Genomic DNA, 22,965 nt, shown 5'->3' with positions numbered 1-22,965 from the left:
AAATCACATGCAAAGTGGAGTGAATATATATATATATATATATATATATATGCTAATGTACGTAGATGTGGAAACACTATCAGCAAGTCACTAATCTTAGGCTAATGCATAATTAATTAAGTGTAAAACCCGTGATAAGGTTCCACAGCCGCCGATTAACTAATAGTCCGACATGTCCTAAGTTGTCTTTATATATATGTGGTGGAGTAATTGTCGGAAGATAATCATCTTTATGGCTTGCCTTTTTGCTAATTACTTCCATAAACCATTACTTTCATTCACTAATGACTATAACTCACTAAAATAATTAATTTATTTTTCTCATTTTCAAGAAAATATTACAAAATAACTATTGAGCAAGAATATGTATTTTAATTCTTTATTTCGACGGAAGAATTTGAATTTTCAGGGAATAATTTAGGACAAAAAAGGACTTCAAACCATTCTATATGTATTAAAATAAATAAATAAATGATACTCATAATTTTTTTGTTATGGTTAATTGTTATGTTAAAAATAAAAAATCATGCCAAATGCAATTAACCACGGCAATGCAACTACTATTAGTTATTGTCTTTGCAAATGACGCAAGAACATTAGCGGCAACTAAGAACTATGACAAATATTTTGATAAATGCTAATTAACTGTGGTCAAATCTTAAATTTTTGGCATCTGCTTTCTTGACTGTAGTATATATATTGTATTGATTTATTATGATTTTTAAGTCGTCGGTGATTTATAATATAGGGAATAATTTATTTTGTTTAAGTGATAATAACATATAAGCCAAAATACTTATCTCGTCTCTCAAAATTATAAAAAAAAATTATGAGTCTATCCCTACCTAGTGCTAATTAATTAAAAATATTGCACGAGTCAACATTGGCTTTACACACACATTATTGGACGATTAAACAAAATTAAAGCACAAGTTGATAAGAATGCAGATAACTACTTCGTAAATAATGGCAGTTGTCCCTCTCATGACATCAATCTTTCTATTCTGGTTTCATCGCGAATGAAACTGCGCGCTGCATGGATAATTCCTAGTTTATGACCAACTAATTAATATTTAATGATGTCCTAATCAAGATTAAACTAACGACAAACAGCATAATTAAAGAGCCTAACCTAACTTATGGTCTTTTCGCCGTTGGTTATGAGATTCTCACTTTTCGTTTCGTAACTTTTCAAAAAATAGCAGTTTTAGTCCTTTAACACCTCCCATTAGATATTTAATGAAATGCCATATGGCTATTAAGTGCATAGGACAAGAAGTGCTATTCTTTGAAAATTATTGGTTTAAAAGTGAAAATTTCATAATTAATGGGACCAAAAGTATAAAAGCCGCACGGGCCACATGACATTTTTCAATTAAATATCTAATGAAAAGATGTCATGGGACCAAAAGTACTATTTTTACAAATTATGGAACCAAAAGTAATTAAAAATTCCGTAATCAATGAAACCAAAATTGAAAATACTCTAGTTTCGGGACGAAAAATGTTATTTCTCGGAGCGGACGTGAGTACCAACTAAAGCGAAATGTTGGGATTTAATTATTGGTGGCAAATTGCATTAATGAATTAATCTAGTGGTTTCCACTAATTAATAGCTTTTGGATTAAGGAGCTCTAAAGTGTGATTAAGTCAAAAGCTTGCTTATCATGATCTCTTTCCATTGTGGATTACGCATACATGCAGGTACAATACATTTAAGTGTATTGCTCTTTTAACATGTATAAATATACGTAGACTTCTCCAGAGTTTTTCATTGTCAGCTCATAATATCGAGAAAAAAAAAAAAAAAACCCGAGAAGAAACGAACATTTTTACGTACCTATCGACGATTAATGGCGAAAATACATCCGAATTATACGTCAACGAGCAGTAGTAATAGTAGTTGCTGTGTTTCTTCATCAGAAAGAGAAACATTCACAGTTTGGATGAAGTCCTTGGTGTTTCATGGGAATGGTTGCACTGTGTTTAACTCTAGAGGCGACGTCGTTTTCCGGGTGGATAATTACCAGCAGCGATGCAGCAGAAAAGTCTACCTCATGGACTCCAATGGCAAAGTTTTGTTCACTATAAGTAGAAAGGTATGTGAAATTTGGTTGATTTTTTATGTATTTTCGATACTAACAAGTGTCGGACGTTGTCTTAAAATTGTATTTCTTGGTCTTTTTTCCGCAGAAATTACCAATTTTTGGATGGTGGGAGGGGTTTAAATGGACTGGTAACTCTAGGGTTGGCGTGGAGAGGCCATGGTTTCAAGTGAGAAGAACTCACCCTATTTTGAGCAAAGATGTTTCTTGCATTGTTAACCTTAAAAGTGACGAAAACATGGGTAGTTGCTACAGAATCATAGGGTTGGAAGGGAAATCCGCCCTCAAGATTCTCGACTTTTCAGGGCAAATTGTTGCCGAGGTTAGTATTTTAGCATCGTTTGTATGTTATAATTATTTTAGATTCAAGAATCTTCGATACGACCATCGATGTGTGTGTCCAGTATTGATCCCATAAGACGGAGGGTTTCGACAGTAGTAATGAATTGCTATATTTTGTAATAAAATCTTACAAATTATATGACATGTTTGGGGCAAATGTTTGATATGTGTGTGCAGGCTACACAAAAGCAGTCATCGTCAGGAGTTCCTTTGGGAGAAGATGTATTGGCATTGATGGTGGAAGGCAATGCTGATAGATCACTTATTATGGCTCTTGTCACAGTTTATGGCTTGATCAACAATAAGCTGTAGAGGTCAATACTATGTACAGCCAAACATGCCATTAGTGCTTTTTTGAGAGAAAGGGGAAAAAGCTGGGAAGGAAGACAGATTAATTTAGAGAGTTTTGGTGTAAATTTGCTTTATGGATCCTAAATTTTGTTATGTAAATGCTTTATTTGTTTGAAATCAAGAAAGCCCCTTTTTCTTATAGAAAAAAGTTTGCATTTAGCTTATTGTTTGAGTCTTCTACATCTATTAATAACAAAATTATATCCATATATATATTTATTTTGAAATAAAATCGTCCATTTTTCCAGCAAAAATCAAAGACTCATCAATACTATGAGGCGAATTTATCCGAAAAAAAAATAAATAAAAATTGACATTTTAGCCCTTAAAAAAATAACACATGCCACTTAAATGGTGAGGGTGCAATTTTCCAACAAAAACCAAAAAAAAAAAATCAATTTTAATTAGTTCTAACTAACTTATTGGTTGAAACCATAGCTAATGAGCCAACAATGTAGTACTATAATGTTGTCCCCCACGCGTCCCGAATTGTATCTCTTAACACATGATTCGTATGTAGGAATGAAATTAACTGAGAACAAAATGGATTTAGGATTTGAATAAAGAAATAAAAGAAATTGTACTTGAATATAGCATTCCTATGATTGGTATATACAATCAAATTATAAGGTAATAGAATTGTCATTTCTTAGTTGATTCTATTAACATAAATAATAATTAGAGAACAATGACTGGTAATCAAATAAAATCATTTTTATAACAAATTTGCTCTTTTGTAATTTTTTCAAAAAAAAATATTTATTTCATACTCTATTGAGTATGTTGAGTTCAATTATATAATAATAGTATTTTCAAAATTACTCATGGAAGGGTATAAACAATATTATTAAATATATATAAAAATTATTTATTTATATAATAAATAATTTATTGACTCGTTAAATATATAGATAATATTTTTCTGCCAAAATATAAAAAATGATATGAACAATCAAATGGACTAATGTATTTAATCAGTGCATGTATCATTTTTAATTTATTCAGTACTTAGTTAATTTTTTTTGAATGAATAAAATAATTAAATATCAAAATAATATCACTTTTTTCTTACCATATATATATAATTATTTTTTTATACTAGATACAAAAAATACTCAAATTTAATAACAATTAAAATTGAATATTAAATTAATACCAAAAAAAAAAAAAACTTCCATTTCCTAAATGGTTGGAATAGCTAATACCATGGGGAGGGAATGGCTAATCCCTTTTCTACGAGAAGAAAAATTCTTAGTCGAATCAAATTTGGTCGAACCAAACCAATCAAAGTACAAGTGTATTACACTTGCTATGTGATTAGCCACTTTTCTTGAACTGTACACCAATCACATGACCAATCACACGACAGGTGAATTGCACTTGTCATATAATTGGTTCGGGTTCGACCGAACTCGGTTTGAACTAGAATTTCCCCTAGAGTATAGGAATTCCCATGGGAATAAGTATTTTCAAACCGCGAGCATACCAATCAAGATGTAGGAATGGACTTGGGAATACTCACTCCATTCCCACTTCATTCCTACATACCCGTCACACCCTTAAGTATTGTCCATGGGAACAAAGCAATGTAAGTACTCGTGCCAAGTCCCTCATTTTGGACAATGAACGATATTGTACGTCTCACATGAGTTGCAGATAAAAAGATTGTGTGGATTATACATAAGCCCTAGAGCATTTTTTACGTAACAAAACCGTTTTTTAAAATAAAATTGTGAGTTTAAAAAATCAGAGAGGACAATAACTTGCACTATGGAACTTCGACGGGAACATTTACCAAAAGCAGTTATACAATATATACGCAAATCTACGCACGTAACGCATAGGCATGCATTAAAAAACCTTCATCAAAATATAAAATGCATGTTTTCACGTAAAATTAACGACAATATAATATCAAGAATCAACCAAAAAATGTAGGTATTGACATAATATATGTGTTGATCAGAACATCATGTGATAGACAAAGTTCAAAGTGTACATGCACTGTCTCTTGCATATGTCATGTGACGATCGATGAAAGTTGAATTAATTCAAATATTTAAGTTGTCCAATACTAAAAATATCAACTTGGCCTAGTAATTCAAGTCGGGCGATTACTATATTTGGTTCTCTACCTAATCTACCAGACATCACATGCAAACTCCTGTAAGAAATATTATTTTTATCCTCATTCATCAGCTTTTTCTCATTATTTAAGATAATTATTACATGTACTTAATTATATTCTTCTAAGAAATCCACATTGCGTCGAAATGAATGTGTCTTCAAAAAAATATTTTAGGGATGATAATGTAATTAAAGGAATCGGAAATCATATTTTATTTATTTTAGGTCCCCACCTATTATACTTTTCGTTATCCAATGATCTCTTTGGTTGATTGTAAGACTTGATTATCATTTGGGATATAAGTCTTTGTCGAACTGGATTGTTTTTGTTACAATGTGTTCGATAAATACATAGTATGGTATATCCTTGATGTTCATATTATGTGTTATTTAAAAGAAAAAAACATTTGGTGGTTCTGTCACCGAGAAAAAGAGGTTTCAGATTTATAAGTTGGATAAACTCCTTATTTGGGAAAAATTGCAATTCATAAGCCATAATTTAGTTTATTTGTGATTTTGCTCCCATCATTTTACAGCTCAACAGATTTAATCCTACAAATAAAAGAAAATTACAATTTACGTCCCATTGTCCATTTTTCTTATAATAATAGTGTCAAAAAAAGATTTGATAGAGAAGGGGATTAACAAAAAACCGTCTCTAACCCAACCACAATAACGTCCAAATGATATATATGATACAATAATATATATATATATATATATATTGACATTCAATTTGTTTTTTTGAAAAAAAAAAAAGAATCATTTATCTCTGCTTACACAAAACATAAATTGATGGAGCTGCTTCCATATAATATAATATTTGTTTGTTGCATAAGAAAATTATTTCCTAATTTATACATAGTTTATATAATTCATATTTAAAAAAACAGAGAAATAATACTCATTGTGAATGTGGGGGTTGGGCGCTAGTTAATGTATTACAAACGTGTTTGGTCAACACTACCGTGATGAAATCAATTGGATTAAACAAAAGCAGAACCTGATAAGAATGGCCTATCCGAAAACTGAGAAACTACTTGCTACCCATACACATTATCACATCAATAATAATAATAATACTGATAATAACAATAACAATTATTGCGATTGGGAAGATACGCCTGTTTTGTAACGACTCAAGGGTCGAAGATCGAGAAGTGAGTTAATTATTATTTAGACAAATCAAATCTTCAAACACGACAAGATTATATAAATACTCCCTCGTAATTTCATGTACTAGATGTTGTAGTTTTAGTTTAGGTCAAGAAAGAAAGTGTAATCGTCTCACCAATAGTTGAAACTCCATCGAGGAATTTTGTTCAGATTAGGATACGAGAAAGAAAGAGATGGAACAATCAATACACTTTACTCTAGTTTGTGTTTTCTAACAAATGATTAAGGGTTGAGGCCCAAGGCCCCATGACCATGAGGTCATTGTCTAACGTCCACCAATGTGCGGGAGTTAGTATATTTTAATAGTATTTATTGATCTACTATAATAATAATTATTGATTAATTATATATATTTGACCGTATATCAATTGTTAATTATTAAAATTCACAATGTAATAGTGACTGAAAGCTAATGGTTATGAGCATTGAAGTTAATTCGATGAGAATCTTCTATCATACTTTGGTATGATTATCACGGTATAATTGGTACGCCTCCCTTCTGAGAATTAAAACATATAATTAAATTAAACTATAGTTTAAAATTTGAGATGCATACCATACACACATTGTTTAATACTGCTGTATATCACCCCCATCAATGAGAGAAACAGCAATTTGAATAATGTAACTGAATATATTAATGAACAAAAGCTACACCAGTTCTTTACATATGATCACAAGTATATAAAGGATACTACACAAAAAATCAAGAGACCAACGAAAGAAAAAGAACAAGAATCGGGCACGGTGCAGCGTTCTTGCGCGATGAAGTGACCATTTTGGATTTTCTATTACATGTAACGGAATCAACAATAAATTCCGAGAAAGAAAATATATTCAGCAATTTACAAAGAATTTATTCTTGAAAATACCCTGCAAAATCTGTTGATTCGCGTCATTGAAGTGCAATAAGTTAATTTACCTATATACCGAGTTGAACAAGTTCACCAGATGTTACGATCTCTTCTTTGCATTCTTGAGATAGCGTACTCTCATTACAAGTTGTTGTCGTTCACCCTCTACCTCGGCAAACTTGAGACTTAATTCTGAATATCTCCCCTGCATTTCCTTCAGTTCTGCCTCCATTGATTCGTTCCTATCCCTCAGCAACGCCATTTCATTTTTTAATTCATCAAGATATCCAGTATCGTTCGTAGTATTGCTGCCATTCAAATTCAGTCGAGGTCAGATTGGGAAACATTTTCTTTCTCATGGCAAGTCACATGCAAAATGAACTTATATGTGGCTGAAATGATACCTGTTTATTGATGTTGATGTAGAATTGTTGGCATCTGATATCTTGCTCGTAGTGCTTGAATCTTCATCTGAATTTCTTTCTTCTTCATTCAATCTAAGATTCAGGGCCTCATCCTCTGCAGGTTGAGCCACCTATATTCCAGGAAAACTGTTGTTAGATTTCAGGGAAACAAATAGTTGGAGAGAATTCCACGCTTTAACACTAAGAAAAAAAAGGAGCAAAGCTTGCCAACCTTTTCGACTTCATTCTCACAATATCGAATACTGCTTTCGTCGAGCACTACCAGTCTCTCTTCGAACTCTTCAATTTTGTTGTGAAGATCCTTTTCCTTCTCTAGAAATGTATTACTCGATATTTCCAAAGCACTTTCCTTTAACTTGATCTGATCCTGTTGTCATGAAACTCAATCAGTATCCCATATTCTAGAGCAACATCGAAACACGGATAGCTGAACTCATTAAACAAGTATTTTGAAGCCAGTTCATCTGGCATTTTCATATTTAATAGTATATGAAATTATCTGCCGCTCATTGGAATAGGAGCCGTTTTTATGATCTGACTTTGACATATAGCATTCAGGGTATAAATAACATATGAATAAACTCAGCCAGGACGCAGATTACCTCAAGCAATTTAATTTTCCCCTTGAGATTTGCAGCCTCTTTGGAGCCACAAGGAACAGGCGTACTAGTTTCTGAAGTTGCTTCATCTGCATCTAGAGTTGCTGCGTCCTTTATCTTCATCTCCATGCTACTTAATGCATCTACCGCCTTCTTCAGATCGTCTTTTAATAAAACCACTTGTTTCCTTAATTCCACTTTCTCCAACTCATCCTCTAATAGAGAATGCTTTAACTCTGTATACTGTGCTTTAAGAGAGTCTAGCTCCGACTGCAGAGTCCCAGCTGTCAACTCTTTTTCTTCCAAAAGACAACTCGCTTTATTCAATTCCTTCTGCAACTCTTCAGCTTCACTTTTCAGCAACATAATCCTGCTTTCAAGTTCAATTCTTTCGTCATTCCCTTGCTCCATGAGCAATTTCATCTCCTTAACAGATAATCTCATTTGTTCCAACTCATGCATCAAACTCTCCTTAGCTTCCACCTCCTCTGACAGAATTTTATTCTTAGCTATGTATGTATCGATCTCATTCTTGAGCTTTAAAATTTCGTCTGAGAGAAGCCTCTCAGTTTCTTCAGCATGCTTCTTCTGATATTCCAGCTGCAGCTCTCTATCCTCGATTTCTGACTGCATCTGTTCTATTTGCTTTGTCATCAATACGACTTGGTTAGCAAGTTGATACAATCTACTCTCGTAATCTTCTTTGACAGATTGGTGTTCTTCAGAAGCTTTCTGGATCATATCTTCCAAATGGATTTTCTGTAAACGGAGCTCATTTGCTTCTGCTAAAGCTTTGGTCGCCAGTTTCTCATTAGCTTCAAGTGTAGATGCCATCTGCACAGAAAGCCTTCTAAACTCCTCCTGAAGCCTCTCTGCCGTGTTAGCATTTTGCCACCGCGTTTTTCTGAATGCTTCCTCAGCTCTTATTGCTCTCTGCTCCTGCTCAACTTTGGAGCACATAAGAGCTTCCAGATCAGCTTCAAATCCTTGTGACTGTTTTTCAAGTTCATCCTCTAAGCTCTTGACATGAGCTTCAAGTTCACTTATCACAACCAACGCATCAACGGATTCCTTTGTTCGTTTTTTCAGTTCGTTTTCCAGGTGTTCTTTCTGGGCTTCAAGTACATTTATCGTGACCAATGCATCAGCTGATTCCTTCTTTTGTATTTTCAGTTCGTTCTCCAGGTTTTCTATCTGGGCTTCAAGTTCATGGGCAGCGGCATATGAGGACGAACATTCATACTGCATCTTCAGTTGTTCCTGAAGCTGGCTCTGCTCCAACTTATACGCCATTTCATGATTTTCTTGCTTCATGATCTCATAGTCAAGGGCAAGCTGTTCCATTTGCATCTCTAGCTCATCTTTATCTCGCTTGTAGATTTCGATTTCACTACGCAAGTCCATGATCTGTTGTTCCAGAAGATATGATTCCTTGGCATTAACATGCTCCTTCACAAGCTCCTCCAGAGCTTTCTGTTCCTCATCGTCATTGTCTTCGTCTCGATGACCAGTGGCGCCCGCCTCTCGAGTCTTATCATCAATATCTTTCACGGACACTTCACTGGAGAGGCTCAATATTTCCCTATTTTTCTGTTCTAACATCTCATCAAGGTCTTGCACGGCAAGAATTAGTTCAGAGTTCGATTCTTGTGTCTTCTGAAGCTGTACTTGAAGATTAGCATTGAGTTCTTTCGCATGATTAAGCTCTTGTCTAAGTTCTTCAACAATCACCCTCAAATCCCCTCCCTCAAATTCTGAGTTGGTTCTAGTTTTCGCTTCATCCATGCGTCTCCTTGCAGCTTTTAGTCTCTCACATTCTCCCTTCAAAGAATCTCTTTCCTCTTTCAAGCAAACAAGTTCTCTATAGAGATCTTGACCCCTTTTGCTCTCTTTCACAATCTGTTTACGAAGAGTCTGCAGTTCCAACTCAGAAATCTCTGCTTGCCTGGATAAAGCAGCAACTTCAGATTTCAGCTTCTCAATCACAATATCCGACGCTTCTTCCAAGTGCTGCTGTAAAAATATTTCTCTCGGAGTGCTTGAAGAGTCATCTGTACTAGCTTCAAGGGCAGGATTTCCTGGCCATCCCCAATGTGAGCTCTGATGCTCTTCATACACTGCCGTTTGTGCATCGGAGTTCAGCCCCTGAGGCCTCAGAGACGATACAAGTCCACCAGGCTCCCGCTGAACGCTTTCAACTCCGGAGCTGCTCTCAGAGCTCGACATCGTGATATCAGATCCATTAGATGCTCGACGGTTTCCATTAAATTCAGTAATCTTGTTAAAAGGCACATCCTATTAAAAAAGGAACACCAACGGATCATTATTCATGATCAGCATTTCCAATTTATCGCAGCACCAACAAAAGCATTTTTTAACTGTCAGGATGAAAGGTAAAGTTGTGAAAGCTACCTCGGAATTGTCCTTGATGTTTCCATCAATATCACCATTGCTCAAATGTGACATCAAGCTGTGCTCTTTATAATTTGATTTCGGAGTCTCGCTCTCTTCAACATCTCTGTCAGAGCCAAGAAAGTAAACAAACATTTTCAATTCAATCCCCGCATGTAAAATGTGAAAGAAAAACATAATCACAGTATTGAACTGCACCTATGATCAACTGACTCCTGCATCCTTTGAATTGACACCTGCAGAGAATTGAAATACACTTTTTAAGGAAAAAATGAATAAGAAATGCACCCCACAACAAAAAGAAAAAACTGAAAATGGAGCGACTTACGTGCAACACAGCTTCTGTTCTTGAATTCTTGAGTGGAAGGGACACCAATGAGACCTTAGTTGCCTCGGCATAGTTTGAAAAATCAATGGAAGCTTCTCCAATAACTCCAACTTTAGAAGACCCCTGGGGAAAAGAACTGTTAGCTTTAGATGATCACTTGGCAGCAAAGCAAAGCATAAATTTTTCACATCCCCCATAACGTTTCCATACCGTCCCTACGACAAAGTAGTATATCCTCTCATGAATCTTCCCCAACTTCGGGTCTCGATTGAACTTCACCGTTTCATACACGGGATTCTCCCAGAAACAACTGCCATCCCGAACTGCTGCCTTGTCCGATTTTACAGTGGGCTTTCCAACATCAGCAGGAACAACAGAGATCATCAATGCATCTTCTCCAACCTGTGGCAACTGTTTTCAAAATGTTCCCTTTAGTGTTCAAATCAGATTTACACCAAGAGATGCTGTAAGAAGAAAAGGCAGAGAAACAAGACCCCTGATCCTTTTCTGTTGTCTCTCTTTTCTGTTTCTCCTTTATGTAATTGTTTAGTAGAATGACTGAAGAACATAGTATTCATCCCAAAATTCAAAAACATCATTGTGTAATCATAAACGTAAGGAAAGATCAAAAACCTCAGACATCTGTACTGAACTTTGCTTCCTTCAACTCAAGTTTGATTCAAAATGCCTCACAATGTCTTCCCACTTATTCCGAAACCAAAATCAATCTTCTAGTGTTTCTAAACCATAAGAAAAAAGCAAAAACATCCCATCTTTCTACAGAAAAATCAATCTTGAAAATCCGTTTCCTCATCAAATCAAGAGAGAAACACAAAATGCACACACTAGATACAAATGAAAACACAAAAACACATGTGTATCTAAAGTATCTATGTCTGACCGAAAAGAGAGTGAGAGTACCTTAGCTGCATGAAACAGCAACTTGAACACAACTTTGACCTTGTTCTTCTCGCTCTTCCACCTCGCCGACTTGAACATTTTCACTATCTTACCCTCAATTCCACATCATTCCCTGATCTTATTCTCCACAAGAACGCCGGAGCTCAGCCCGGAAACTCACCGGAGCTCCGGCGACCACCGCCAGAAAACCACCATTCACCGACACGCCACCAATGCAAGGGAAATTCCAAGTGCCCACTTGGATTTCCAAGCTACAAAAGCCTAAAACAGGGAGAAATTCTGAGATAATCAAGAAAATTCAAGTGGGCAAGCAGTGGATCAATGCAGAGTCAAACTCAGTGAATTCTTGCACTCTCTGATCTTGATATCGAATGAAAGCCCAGTCACTGAAACGACGAGTAACAGCAACTCAGATCTAAAGGCGATCTTTTTCTCGCTTGCTCCTTCTCTTCTCTTTGCCGCCTATGCTATACGGCTACAGCTCCAGTTTTCTCTCTCTACATGCGCTCTCTTCCTCTCTCTCTCTCTCTCTCTCTCTCTCTGTGTATCTTGTGTACGTAACAGTATTCTCTTTGAAAAAGATGAGTGTGAGAAAGATCGTATCTTTTATTTATTTATTTTTATTGGTAAGAGAAAAAAGTGAATAAAAAAATAAAGGAGGGAAGCTTCTGTGGGCTAATTCAGATACCATACCTTGATCAGATATTAGGTGAAAACTCAATGTTTAAATATTTCTTGGTTGTCTAAATTTAGGTAGAAAAATCAGGGTATTGTATAATGACACAATTCTCCTTTCAAAAATTTATTTATTTATTTCTTAGTCGTGTTCATTTACCGCGTTTAGTGTTCTTTTAACCCTGCATCCAGCACGATAATCTATTTTTCAAATACGAACGTAATTCTTTTCTCATTTGGCTCTATTTTCAAGAATCACTTTTTCATTTAAGAATTTAATTGGAATATGTAAAAAAAAAGAAGTATAAAATTGTAAATTTAAATTTTTATAATAATTTTTTTATAATTAAATCTTGTAATTAATTATATGATAGGAAGATGGGGAGACTTGGGACAAAACCAGTATTTGGTAATTGGTAGTGAAGATTATAACGTTAGCATAGGATACCGTTGTGCTGAAATTGAGGTTAGTCAAAGACAATCCTGTTTTTGATCGTTATGGCTATACACATAAAAGCCCCAAAACTTCAATAATTTAGTGGAAATTAATTCTTGAAAAGGAAAAAAAAAAACAAATAATTTTTGTCCCTTTTCATAATTCATGACTTTGATTTCGTGTGCAGATTTTCAGATTCTGGAAAAAGCATTTTTGCATCAATCTGTAGATTTGACTCTTTGGTAACTTGTTTTTTTAAATCAAATTTTATATTGAATATATTATATTAATTCAGTTAATATATTAATATATAATTAAAAAAATAAATTATAAATTCGTATAAAGTGATACAAAATACGCACACATCTAGTAGGATTTGAATTCATGACTTCGAATTTGTTCATTCGATCTCAACTTTAACTACTTAGTCAAATGAGTCTGTTTAAATATAACACGAGTGTTAATTGATATTTTAATCGCAAAATGAGATTTAAATCGAACAAATTCAATTCAATAATACAATAAACTTTCAATGTTTATATTATTGACTAATTAATGAATAATATTTATAACAAAGGGAAATGAAAAAAGAAAAAAAGAAAAATAATATTGGATGCCATGATTGATATTTTAGTGGTGGGACATTTTAGCAAATTTTTGGAATTTATTCATAAAATTCTCACCACTTAATTATATCAATTGCACCCTCAACAATTATGTTACACTTTATCTCCTCATCACATTGTCTCAGCTACAGATTATATTTTGTCATTCGAATTATGATCGTTTTTACATTTTGATGTCTAATTTTTTGTTTGTATCAACTTACATATCAACTTTACAAGATTTTACATTATGCCATTCATAATTGTTTTTTAACCAAATTTTTTTTATCGAAAAAACATCACATGTAGTTCACATGTAATGTGATATTTTTCACATATGCACACCATGCGATATTTTTTCGACAGAAAAATGAATAAAAACGCGACCATATATGCAAGATTGAGATGATAAATTAACCAAAAAAAAATTCGATAGCAAAATATAAAAATAAATATAGTTCAAATGATAAAATATAATTTAACCAAATTAAATATAAGATAGTTATGAACCATGTATATTTATGAATCACATTTATTATTGGGTAGCAATAAATTTTTATAGATCTCAATCAAAATAGGACGTTGCAAGTTCCTTTTTTGACCTATTTGTTTAGGTGATGCCTTTAATATATATATATATATATATATATATGTAAATATATACATGTAATATATTTATTTGAAAATTTCATTTAATCAAACTACCAATTTACTAGATAAGTGATTCTTACTCAATATCTAATCAATACCTAACACCCTTAATAAATATCATAATATCATTTAATAGATTGTGAAATATGTGTAAAAGTTAAATGCAAAATATAAAAAAAAATTACGTGTTTAGAAAGTACCCGATACTTAGAATGGCTCAAATTTAAATAATTTAATTTTTTTAATGACAAAAATCATAATTATATATTAAATAAATATTCAATAAACCATACCATACATTAATATAAAAATTAATAAATTATAAATAAACTTGTATAAAATAAAATAAATATTTATGTATTTCATGAAATTCAAACTTTATTAAAAAAAAAAAAAAACCTTAATAACAAGGACAAAATATGAGGGGCCCATAATTCCAACAAATTGTTACAAAGCAAAATGTCCAATCAAAAGTGTCTAAATCAACATTTGCTAGTGGATATGGTGAGCACTTCAAAAGCTAATTTCTACCTTCCAAAATCATCTTTGAAACTGCACAAACTCCTTTGGAGGCCACTATTTAAGATAGCTTCACAATCATTTAAATAAAAAAAAAAATCTTAATTTACAGCATTTTTTATATTATTTTTGTAGTATTTAGCCCTGGGAGAAATATGATTTTCGTCCTAATAAATTATCATAGTTAAAAGTAAAAAAGTTATCGCAAATACTAATTAATCATGAATGCATAATAACTATTAGATATTTTTGCAGATGGGGTCCAAAAATATTAGTCACGAGACCAATATTTTAATCATAACTGATATTGCAACGAATACTAATTAATCATGAGTACACAACAATTAATATGAGATATTTTTGCAGTCGAGGCATAAAAAATTAGCCATAACTAAAAATCATAACAAATATTTTGATCGTCGTAAAATTATAGCAAATATTGATTAATTATAGTCAAAATCTAAACTTTTTCATTAATTTTATTTAACTGTGGAAAAAAATATGTCAAATTGCATAAAATCCTCCTATATTTTAAAAACTCAGCAAAAAAACCCCATCTGAAATGAAAATATGCAAAACACCCCTTGTGTTTTAATATATTCAGCTCAATCATCCATCTCCGTTAAATATGACGAACGACGTTAGTTTTTTTAATAAAACATGCCTTTATATATTACATATTATTCTTTTTTTAAGAATGGTTGAATCTTTATTGATTAGACGAGAGCCGTCAACATTTAAATCATAGGTGTTTCTTTTTTTATTATTTTTAAATTGTAAACATTTATTACATTTGGAACAATCCATTTTTACCAATAGTAAAATCAAGCTTATATCTATTATTTTAATTTTACTAAAAAAAAATTGTTTTTACAATTTCCAAGAACTTAATGATAATTTATATGAGAGGGGGGTACAAGGGTCATTTGAGGAGGCAATGATCTTGCTGCCGACGAAAGGCCTTTTGGCCAAGTCGAAATTGGTCTCCGAGTTGAATGCATACGGCAGACACGAGGTTCGTACTAATAACTAATCAATGAAATAATTATTTTATGTCCCGAAAATGACCTTTTATTAACTAATAAAATACCTCTCTGCCCATTAATATTTTACCTAATTACTGTACTTTATTCACTAATGGCGTCCACTAATTATAATCAATACCACTTTTTCCATAAAGGCTGTCGCTAATTACTACTTTTTCACCCACGATTCCTTAGCTAAATAACGAGGCTGAGATCCCACAGCTAATTAAGTTTTGGTAAATTCGAGTCTTATTAACGTAGATATTTAGTCTATTTTTAATAGTATTATGTTGTCTGCTTGTTTAATTTAAATTTATTAATTGATTTAAAAATATTAATGTATTGAGTATTGAATGATGTATTAATAATATGTTCATTGATTTAAAAATATCGATGTATTTAAAAAAAATACTATTTTTTCGGTATGAGAGTGAAAATAAATATTTGTGACATTTTATTTTGTTTCTTTTTTCTGTTGGGCTTAATGTAATTTACTCTTTTAATATTGTAAAAAATAGCAATTTATCTATTGATTTTTTTTTTAAAATGGAGCAATTTACCTTCCTGTCTAAGTGGCGCATTTCAAAAAAATAAAGGTGGTTTGTATAAATCATATTGACATTTCTGATTTGGTGAATGTACAATTTTTCAAAAACTATCAGTGATTTGTATAAATAAATGGTAAATCAGGAAAAATAAATATAATGGATAATTACACTCTCCTTTCTTGAGATTTAATGTAATTACATATAGATCCCTATGGTTTGAAAAATTACAACTAGCACGTCTGATGTTAGCTTTCGTCTAATAAATAAATCTCCCTATAGTCAAAATTCACCGAACTTGACCTGCAGTAAATCAGTAATAAGCTAATCGAGGGTAAATATTAATTTTTATTTATTTTTTTATTAATATCAACAAATTTAATTAATTTTAACTAATTAATGGATTTATTTGTTAGACAAAAACAAACTTCATGAGTGTTATATGTAATTTTTCAAACTACATATAATTTATGAATAATTATACCAAATTTTAAGTAGCATGAGTGTAAATTGCATTCTCCAATTGTTGATAATTCCAAAAGTTCAGGAATAAATATCTTATTAACTTTGACCTAAAAACACATTTTATTGCACAAACTATTTATTACAGCAAAATGTAACTACAATTATGGGACAAATGCGTTGTAGCCATAATAGCTACAACATCTACAATCATCACACCTACTGTTTCACAATTATTACAGCTGCTCCCCATAAAATTTGATATTTACAATATTCTCTCATTATTTAAAAAATAATGATTATATCAAATAAAAAGTAATTATACAGTCATTAGACCTTGGGGTAAAAATTAGGGATAATTATACTTTTTTACCATGGACTTTGGTGTAATTATGCATAAACCCCATATAATTTAAAAAATTATATCTAATATCCTTATTGTTAGCTTTCTTCTGATATATAGGCCCATTCATTAGTCAAAATTCACTCAATTTATTGATATTAATGTAGGAAGATATATAAGGATAATTTGATTAGAAAAAAAATTATTTGGCTTATAATAAATCAAAAATATCCTGCAGGAAATGAAATAAGGACCTAACACTCAAGAATCCATGCCTTTCTTACTAGCGTTAGATGACATTATTTCGGTCCGGTCCGACTCCAGCTCCGTCGTGAATACTAGCCATCTAGTTCAGCTTGAACAATGGCTTTTAGTTGTTCTCTTCATCTTGATGTGACTAGGCTAAGTGATTTAGACATGTTAATCCTAGCCTACAGATGTCGGGTAAGTGATATGGTCCTTTAATCATTATTGACTAACTTAAGTATCAAATTGTTACAATTGTGGCTTCTTGATGTATTTTTAACATGTGGTCGTGGTTGCAGATTCTAATGAAAAGTGATTGAAAGAGGATGATGGCTAGAGAAAGGGTTACAATAAAATTGACCTTGACCAAGAGACTTCTGTTCGATACTTAAATCACATTTACACACAGACACACACATTAATAAACTAAAGAAAAGGATTAAATAATTAAAATAGCATAATTTTAAAAAAAACTCTATAGTATAGCGTACATGTGAAATAGTCTAAAAAATAATGCAAAAATACACAGTCTCGAACTGTGGGATTGTCATATGAAACTGAATGTCGTCTAGCGTTAGTAGGTCATCCTCCAAGTTCCATTGAATTGTTATCCTGGTGATTAGAACTGTTAAGGTCTATCAACCGCTTCCGTTTACTAGTGTTATAGCATTCACCCTGTGAGGAATCCTCAATAAAATCATGCATTTGTGCAGCAGGATAGCGTGCTCGAGAGTAGTCAATGAGATCTGTTGCTATCCCACGACATGTTACTCTTAATTGGTTTAGCGCTTGTAAGTCATTGTTATCTACTGTATCACAACTTACAACAAGTTGTTTCAATCTATCAACCTGATAATTTATATGTCAAAAATGTTAATAAAGTTCACGATCATATGATAAACATTAATATAATATGTAAAACAATTCTCAACGTACCACATATTGCCAGTCACTTAGATTAGTGGGATGGTATCCAATTGTGTTTGGTTCAAGTGATTTAGAGACTCGAATCCTTGTAATCTGATAGTACCAAGACATGTAATCATCGACCATACTTGAGCCACCTGGTTGGATCATTGGCTTTCTAACAACCAGTTCGTGTACGTTAGCCCATTGCGCAACGTACTCTCGGTGATACCAAGCCCAATCTTCATCATGACGACCTCGACGATTGATTGAATGTAACTTACGCTCACTTTCATCTGGAAGAGGAGGGATATCTTGAATCATGCCAAATTGTCGAAGAACCCGCTCTGCATGATGAATTTCTACAATTGCATGGTGGATTAATGGACATTTTGCAGTCCACAAGTGAGGTGCGACTGCATCCGGCAATGATCGTACTTCATCCGAATCCATATCATACGGTTGCCATATAAACTGCAATGATATTTTAACACAAGCAATTATAAATTTACGACAGTATCTTTAAATATTTAATCAAATATAAAGTTGCGGATCTAACCTCCCCTGGAACCATTCTGTCAAACATCTCCCTAAAGATACGTAATGAGTGCTTAACAGTGTGTTTTAGACTCATCTGCATCGTCCAACTATATGCCCCAATTTTTTTGTTTTAAAAAAAGAAAAGTATGCTTCAACTGTTGTGCAACAATAACAAGATGTACGTCTCATCATCTCACTATATTTTTTACATACCGTGCACCATATGGAGGAATAGGTAAGATGCTATCCTCATCAACCACTATGGGCCCCATCCCTATTTTGTCATCAACTTTTTGAGGTGTAAGCGTAGTTATGCGAGACCATGCCCATATCTATAATAAGTAATTGACATAGATAACAACAACATAAGATTAGAAGGAAATGAACATGACAAGTGTTTAGATTGAGTTATACCTGTAGAAGATGCATCGCTCCACCTATATTGATTTTACCTATTTGTGATGCAACGCACAACTCTCTATACAAGTAACCTAATACTGCTGTGCCCCAACTGTATGACCCTGTGTCACAAATGTTCTCCATGTAACGGAGATAAAACAATGGCACGTGACTCCCCTGTGCATCAGGGCACATAACACCACTAAGAAGACATAAGGCACATATCCTTGCTTCCTGCATGACATCCAAAATGTTGCTGTCATCATCGACTGGGTGATTTAGTAGCCGTTGGATCAATGAAGACATCTTGAGATTAGAATTCCTAAGTGAGCTCGTGTCTGGACGATACCCCAACCATCTAAAGCAGTAGTCCTGCCACTCTTCAACACTCTTCTTCTTATCCTTTCCGACTATGGGATGGCCAGCAATAGGAAGGCCCCACAATAAAGCGATATCCTGGAGGGTGACAGTTGCCTCTCCCACTGGAAAATGAAAGGTATGTGTCTCAGGTCGCCATCTTTCCACTAATGCAGTGATAAGATGGTTGTCAATCTCAATGTGCCCACAACGTAGAACACCGTAGAAGCCCATCTCATACAATAACTGAAGAACACGAGGGTGGCGGGGGGTTTTCTGAAGCAACTGAGCAAAACTTAAACCGCCTCGTCTAACATGTAGCGTAGTGTCTGTAAGTCCTGCAACTACATTTTGTGACACATGGTTCTCCTGTTGGTATAGAACACTGGGATCACGTGGGCCAAAATCTTGTGTTATATCCATCCTATATAAGATTGCATAACAACATTGTATAATTTAGTTATCATTTTAACAAGGTAAACAACATAAATTCAATAATATATGTGCCGCGCAAATTTAAAATGTGTACAACAATATATTGCATGTAACTCCAACCAAAGCACCTCCAATAAAATCAACAACTCATTTACGTTATAAAACTACCACACATCAACAATATACATCTTACTCATTCAATAAAACTTTCATAACAAACAATTTATAAAACATCATACAAATAAAACTACCTCTTTGCCCAAATTAATTTTCACACGACAAATGTACTACAATTGAACTCCAACTACAATTCATAACGTCAATAAATACATCATTATTTCAAAATATTCTCCAACAAATAATTTTTTATATTATGATTTTTAGAGATAAAATTCCATGGAGAATCTAGAAAAGAACCATAAAAAACTACAACTAAAGTTAATATTTCAAAATTAAGTGGAATATCTTGAAAATCATATTTATATCTTCTAAAAACATTTATAATATTATAAAAGAAATATTTGTGGTACCAACTTTTAAATACCTAAATTTACCCTTAATTTCATTTCTTTCCTTCAAAAAGAATTTGGTCAAGATAGTAATTTCAACATTTTTTAATAGTTTCACTATTACATTTTTTTCCCATAACCCACTATTCCATGTTTCTCTCTCATATTACTTCTTTACGCTTTTTTGTCTCACAAACTTTCATATTTTTAATAAACCCATAATTATGATTTTTTTTCTCGTTTCTTTCTTCTTACAAACTTTTTCTTTCTCATTCATTCACTCACACATTGATTGTTTCTTTTTTCTCTTTATCTTACACTATAATTCTTTTATATATGCTTGAGGAATCACCTGCGTTAACGACGAGAAAAATATGAATAAAATGTAATGTTCAAAATTTATATAATATATTTATAAAAATCAAAAGTAAGAATCAAATAATTAGAAAAAAATTATTATTAGCTGCAATTTTATTAGTTATGGACTAAAACCGTGCTAAATAATTATTATTGACTACAATTAAATAAAAAAAAATACAAAATCTCATATTATCCACTGTAGAAACTATCTTTTTCATAGTTATGAGTAATTTAGTAAATGAAAAATGTTTCACCCCTCACAAAAATTACAGCCGTCAATCGTTGGATGATAATAACTAATGATTATTTACTATAAATATTTATTTTAATTATAACAATTAACTATAATTAAATATTAAATTTTTTAGAATCCCAAGTTCATCGTTAACATGATAAATTTATAGATTAACTTAAGAAACTAATCTAAACCATATATTTATGAAAATAATATTAAAAAATGGGAAATTTTAAATTAAAGCACTGGTTTGTGAAAAATATGTCAAAACTTTCTTAAAATCAGAAATTCCAAGGACTAACAAAATTTTTGAAACAGAAATTCCCAACAGTTATAATATTTGAAAAAGGCATAAATGAAATATTCTCTTCACAAAAACTCAACAAAATTAACTGCAACTTAAACTAAATATATTCAAAATTATAAAATACGAAACATATAACTTACAGAGATAAATGTCGCCGGAAAAAATGAAGAAATTGCCGATGCGATGTGAGAAGAAGCTGCGCTGAGAAGAAGACGACGACGACGATGTAATGAAACAAGGAGAAGGAGGCGGCGGCTTTATCGATCTTCCTCTCACGCTCCGATTGATTTGACCGGTCACTGAAACCACCGACAGAACTGCGTTCTGAAAAGGCGGTTCTAAGCTGCTCGTACGGCACTTTTTACTTTTTAAAACCGCACTTGCAAACCGCGGTTCTACAATGTTTAGCAAATCCCTAGCTTGGAGAACCGTTTTATTTAAATTATTGGATAATTACAGTCTCGTCCCTTAAAATTTGGTATAATTATATGTGAAATTTTGTATATATTTAGTGCATTTATTTTCATTTAATAAATAGACTCTGTTGTTAGTCATTAAATTTGTTGATATTTGACCAAAAAAAATTGAACGAAAATGGTCATTTATAGGTCAAATAAATATTTTTTAACTAAACTATCTTTATAACGTTGAAAGTATAATTACTTACATGAGTTAATATGTGAAGATATATAAAAATAATTTGATCATAAAAAATTATTTAATTATAATAAATTAATTAAATAAATATAAATTTTATTCGAATATTTTATTAACATCAATAAATTTAATAAATTTTAACTAATTAAAAGACTTATTTATTAATAAAAGCAAACTTCATAAATATAAATAATTTTTAAATTATAAAAAAAATTACATATAATTATATTAAATTTTATAATAGAGGAGTGTGACTATTCCTGTTGAGAGAATAGTACATGTGTGGGCGCGTCCAGAGGCGACCCTAGGTTGTGGTGCTTGTAGTTGGGTGGACATGGCATCATCAGATGTCTATTTTCATGCAATCCAATAAGACGGCGTCTGTCCCACTAAGCGGTCCAGTTCCGCTTGTACACTAACATCTCTCCCCATATTTGTTCAAAATCGGACGTACTGAATAGCCCTATAATTAATGCAAAACAGTTGGCTCCTCCTCAAACCCACCTAAACCCAAAGCAAAATAATTTAAAATTAACAAAATAAAGAATAAATTTATAACGGGTTTTCGTTAAATTTATCATAATTATAAATATATTTAATTATTTAAAAATTTACAAATACTCCATGAAATTACAAAATCTCCTAATAAATATTTTTTGAATGAATTGTCACAAAAAATATTTATAATTTTTCAAATAATGAGATGATATTTATAATTAAAACAAACCTCAGAGTAAATCTTATAATTTACCCAATTAAAAAAAAACTTTCGAAAACAATGCTATTTTTTTATGTTTTCATCTCCAATTTTTAAATTTTTGAAATAATAAACAATGTGAAAATAAGATTATTAAATTTTTTGTAATAATTTCATTAACCAATTCAGACATTTATTTTACACAATATATATATATATATAAAATTAAAAATACATATTCTTCTATTAAAAATTAAAAATAATAATAAAGTAAGTTACAACGAACTCTCCTGATATTTGTTTCAAATTTAAAAAAAAAGAAAAAAAACAACAAGGGCAAATTACAAATTTTCAATTATCTATCCAATGATTACATAATTTAATCCAACATCACCGACTATTGATAATTTTTTAAA

The 22,965-nt window shown here is 32.2% G+C and overlaps 3 protein-coding genes across 4 annotated transcripts; 1 reads left to right on the top strand and 2 right to left on the bottom strand.

Annotated features, from left to right (window-relative positions):
- The first annotated feature begins 1,742 nt into the window (after positions 1–1,742).
- Positions 1,743–2,957, top strand: LOC105164234 (protein LURP-one-related 11). Its single transcript, XM_011082848.3, has 3 exons — positions 1,743–2,099; positions 2,194–2,427; positions 2,625–2,957. The coding sequence occupies exons 1-3, from the start codon at positions 1,854–1,856 to the stop codon at positions 2,757–2,759; spliced, it is 615 nt and encodes a 204-aa protein (XP_011081150.1). The 5' UTR covers positions 1,743–1,853; the 3' UTR covers positions 2,760–2,957.
- A 3,758-nt stretch (positions 2,958–6,715) lies between these two features.
- On the bottom strand, positions 6,716–12,228 carry LOC105164116 (uncharacterized). Its single transcript, XM_011082686.3, has 9 exons — positions 11,641–12,228; positions 10,930–11,130; positions 10,720–10,842; positions 10,590–10,627; positions 10,392–10,497; positions 7,983–10,274; positions 7,592–7,747; positions 7,360–7,490; positions 6,716–7,263 (listed from the first exon to the last, which is right to left on the bottom strand). The coding sequence occupies exons 1-9, from the start codon at positions 11,716–11,718 to the stop codon at positions 7,056–7,058; spliced, it is 3,333 nt and encodes a 1,110-aa protein (XP_011080988.1). The 5' UTR covers positions 11,719–12,228; the 3' UTR covers positions 6,716–7,055.
- A 5,249-nt stretch (positions 12,229–17,477) lies between these two features.
- Positions 17,478–21,619, bottom strand: LOC105164117 (serine/threonine-protein phosphatase 7 long form homolog). 2 transcript variants are annotated; one of them, XM_011082688.3, is made up of 6 exons: positions 21,336–21,619; positions 19,008–19,773; positions 18,807–18,925; positions 18,613–18,700; positions 18,084–18,527; positions 17,478–17,996 (listed from the first exon to the last, which is right to left on the bottom strand). In XM_011082688.3, the coding sequence occupies exons 2-6, from the start codon at positions 19,770–19,772 to the stop codon at positions 17,730–17,732; spliced, it is 1,683 nt and encodes a 560-aa protein (XP_011080990.1). In that variant the 5' UTR covers position 19,773; positions 21,336–21,619; the 3' UTR covers positions 17,478–17,729. The 2 variants fall into 2 exon arrangements, with proteins under 2 accessions (XP_011080990.1, XP_011080991.1); XM_011082689.3 differs by lacking the exons at positions 18,613–18,700; positions 18,807–18,925.
- Between the last annotated feature and the right edge of the window lie 1,346 nt (positions 21,620–22,965).

This window comes from Sesamum indicum, linkage group LG6 (genome assembly GCF_026168435.1).
Source record: "Sesamum indicum cultivar Baizhima isolate 11 linkage group LG6, ASM2616843v1, whole genome shotgun sequence".
Classification (NCBI taxonomy): domain Eukaryota; kingdom Viridiplantae; phylum Streptophyta; class Magnoliopsida; order Lamiales; family Pedaliaceae; genus Sesamum; species Sesamum indicum.
Note: the sequence above shows the minus strand (reverse complement) of the source record. Positions and strands in the feature narration are given on the sequence as shown.

Coding starts and splice junctions, on each gene's coding strand:
- LOC105164234 (XM_011082848.3), top strand. CDS start 1,854: ATGGCGAAAATACATCCGAATTATACGTCAACGAGCAGTAGTAATAGT. Junction 2,100..2,193: donor TGTTCACTATAAGTAGAAAG/GTATGTGAAATT, acceptor TTTTTTCCGCAG/AAATTACCAATTTTTGGATG. Junction 2,428..2,624: donor CAGGGCAAATTGTTGCCGAG/GTTAGTATTTTA, acceptor ATGTGTGTGCAG/GCTACACAAAAGCAGTCATC.
- LOC105164117 (XM_011082688.3), bottom strand. CDS start 19,772: ATGGATATAACACAAGATTTTGGCCCACGTGATCCCAGTGTTCTATAC. Junction 18,701..18,806: donor ATTCCTCCATATGGTGCACG/GTATGTAAAAAA, acceptor TGGGGCATATAG/TTGGACGATGCAGATGAGTC. Junction 18,528..18,612: donor ACAGAATGGTTCCAGGGGAG/GTTAGATCCGCA, acceptor ATATCATTGCAG/TTTATATGGCAACCGTATGA.
- LOC105164116 (XM_011082686.3), bottom strand. CDS start 11,718: ATGTTCAAGTCGGCGAGGTGGAAGAGCGAGAAGAACAAGGTCAAAGTT. Junction 10,498..10,589: donor CAGGAGTCAGTTGATCATAG/GTGCAGTTCAAT, acceptor TGGCTCTGACAG/AGATGTTGAAGAGAGCGAGA. Junction 7,491..7,591: donor GTGAGAATGAAGTCGAAAAG/GTTGGCAAGCTT, acceptor CCTGGAATATAG/GTGGCTCAACCTGCAGAGGA.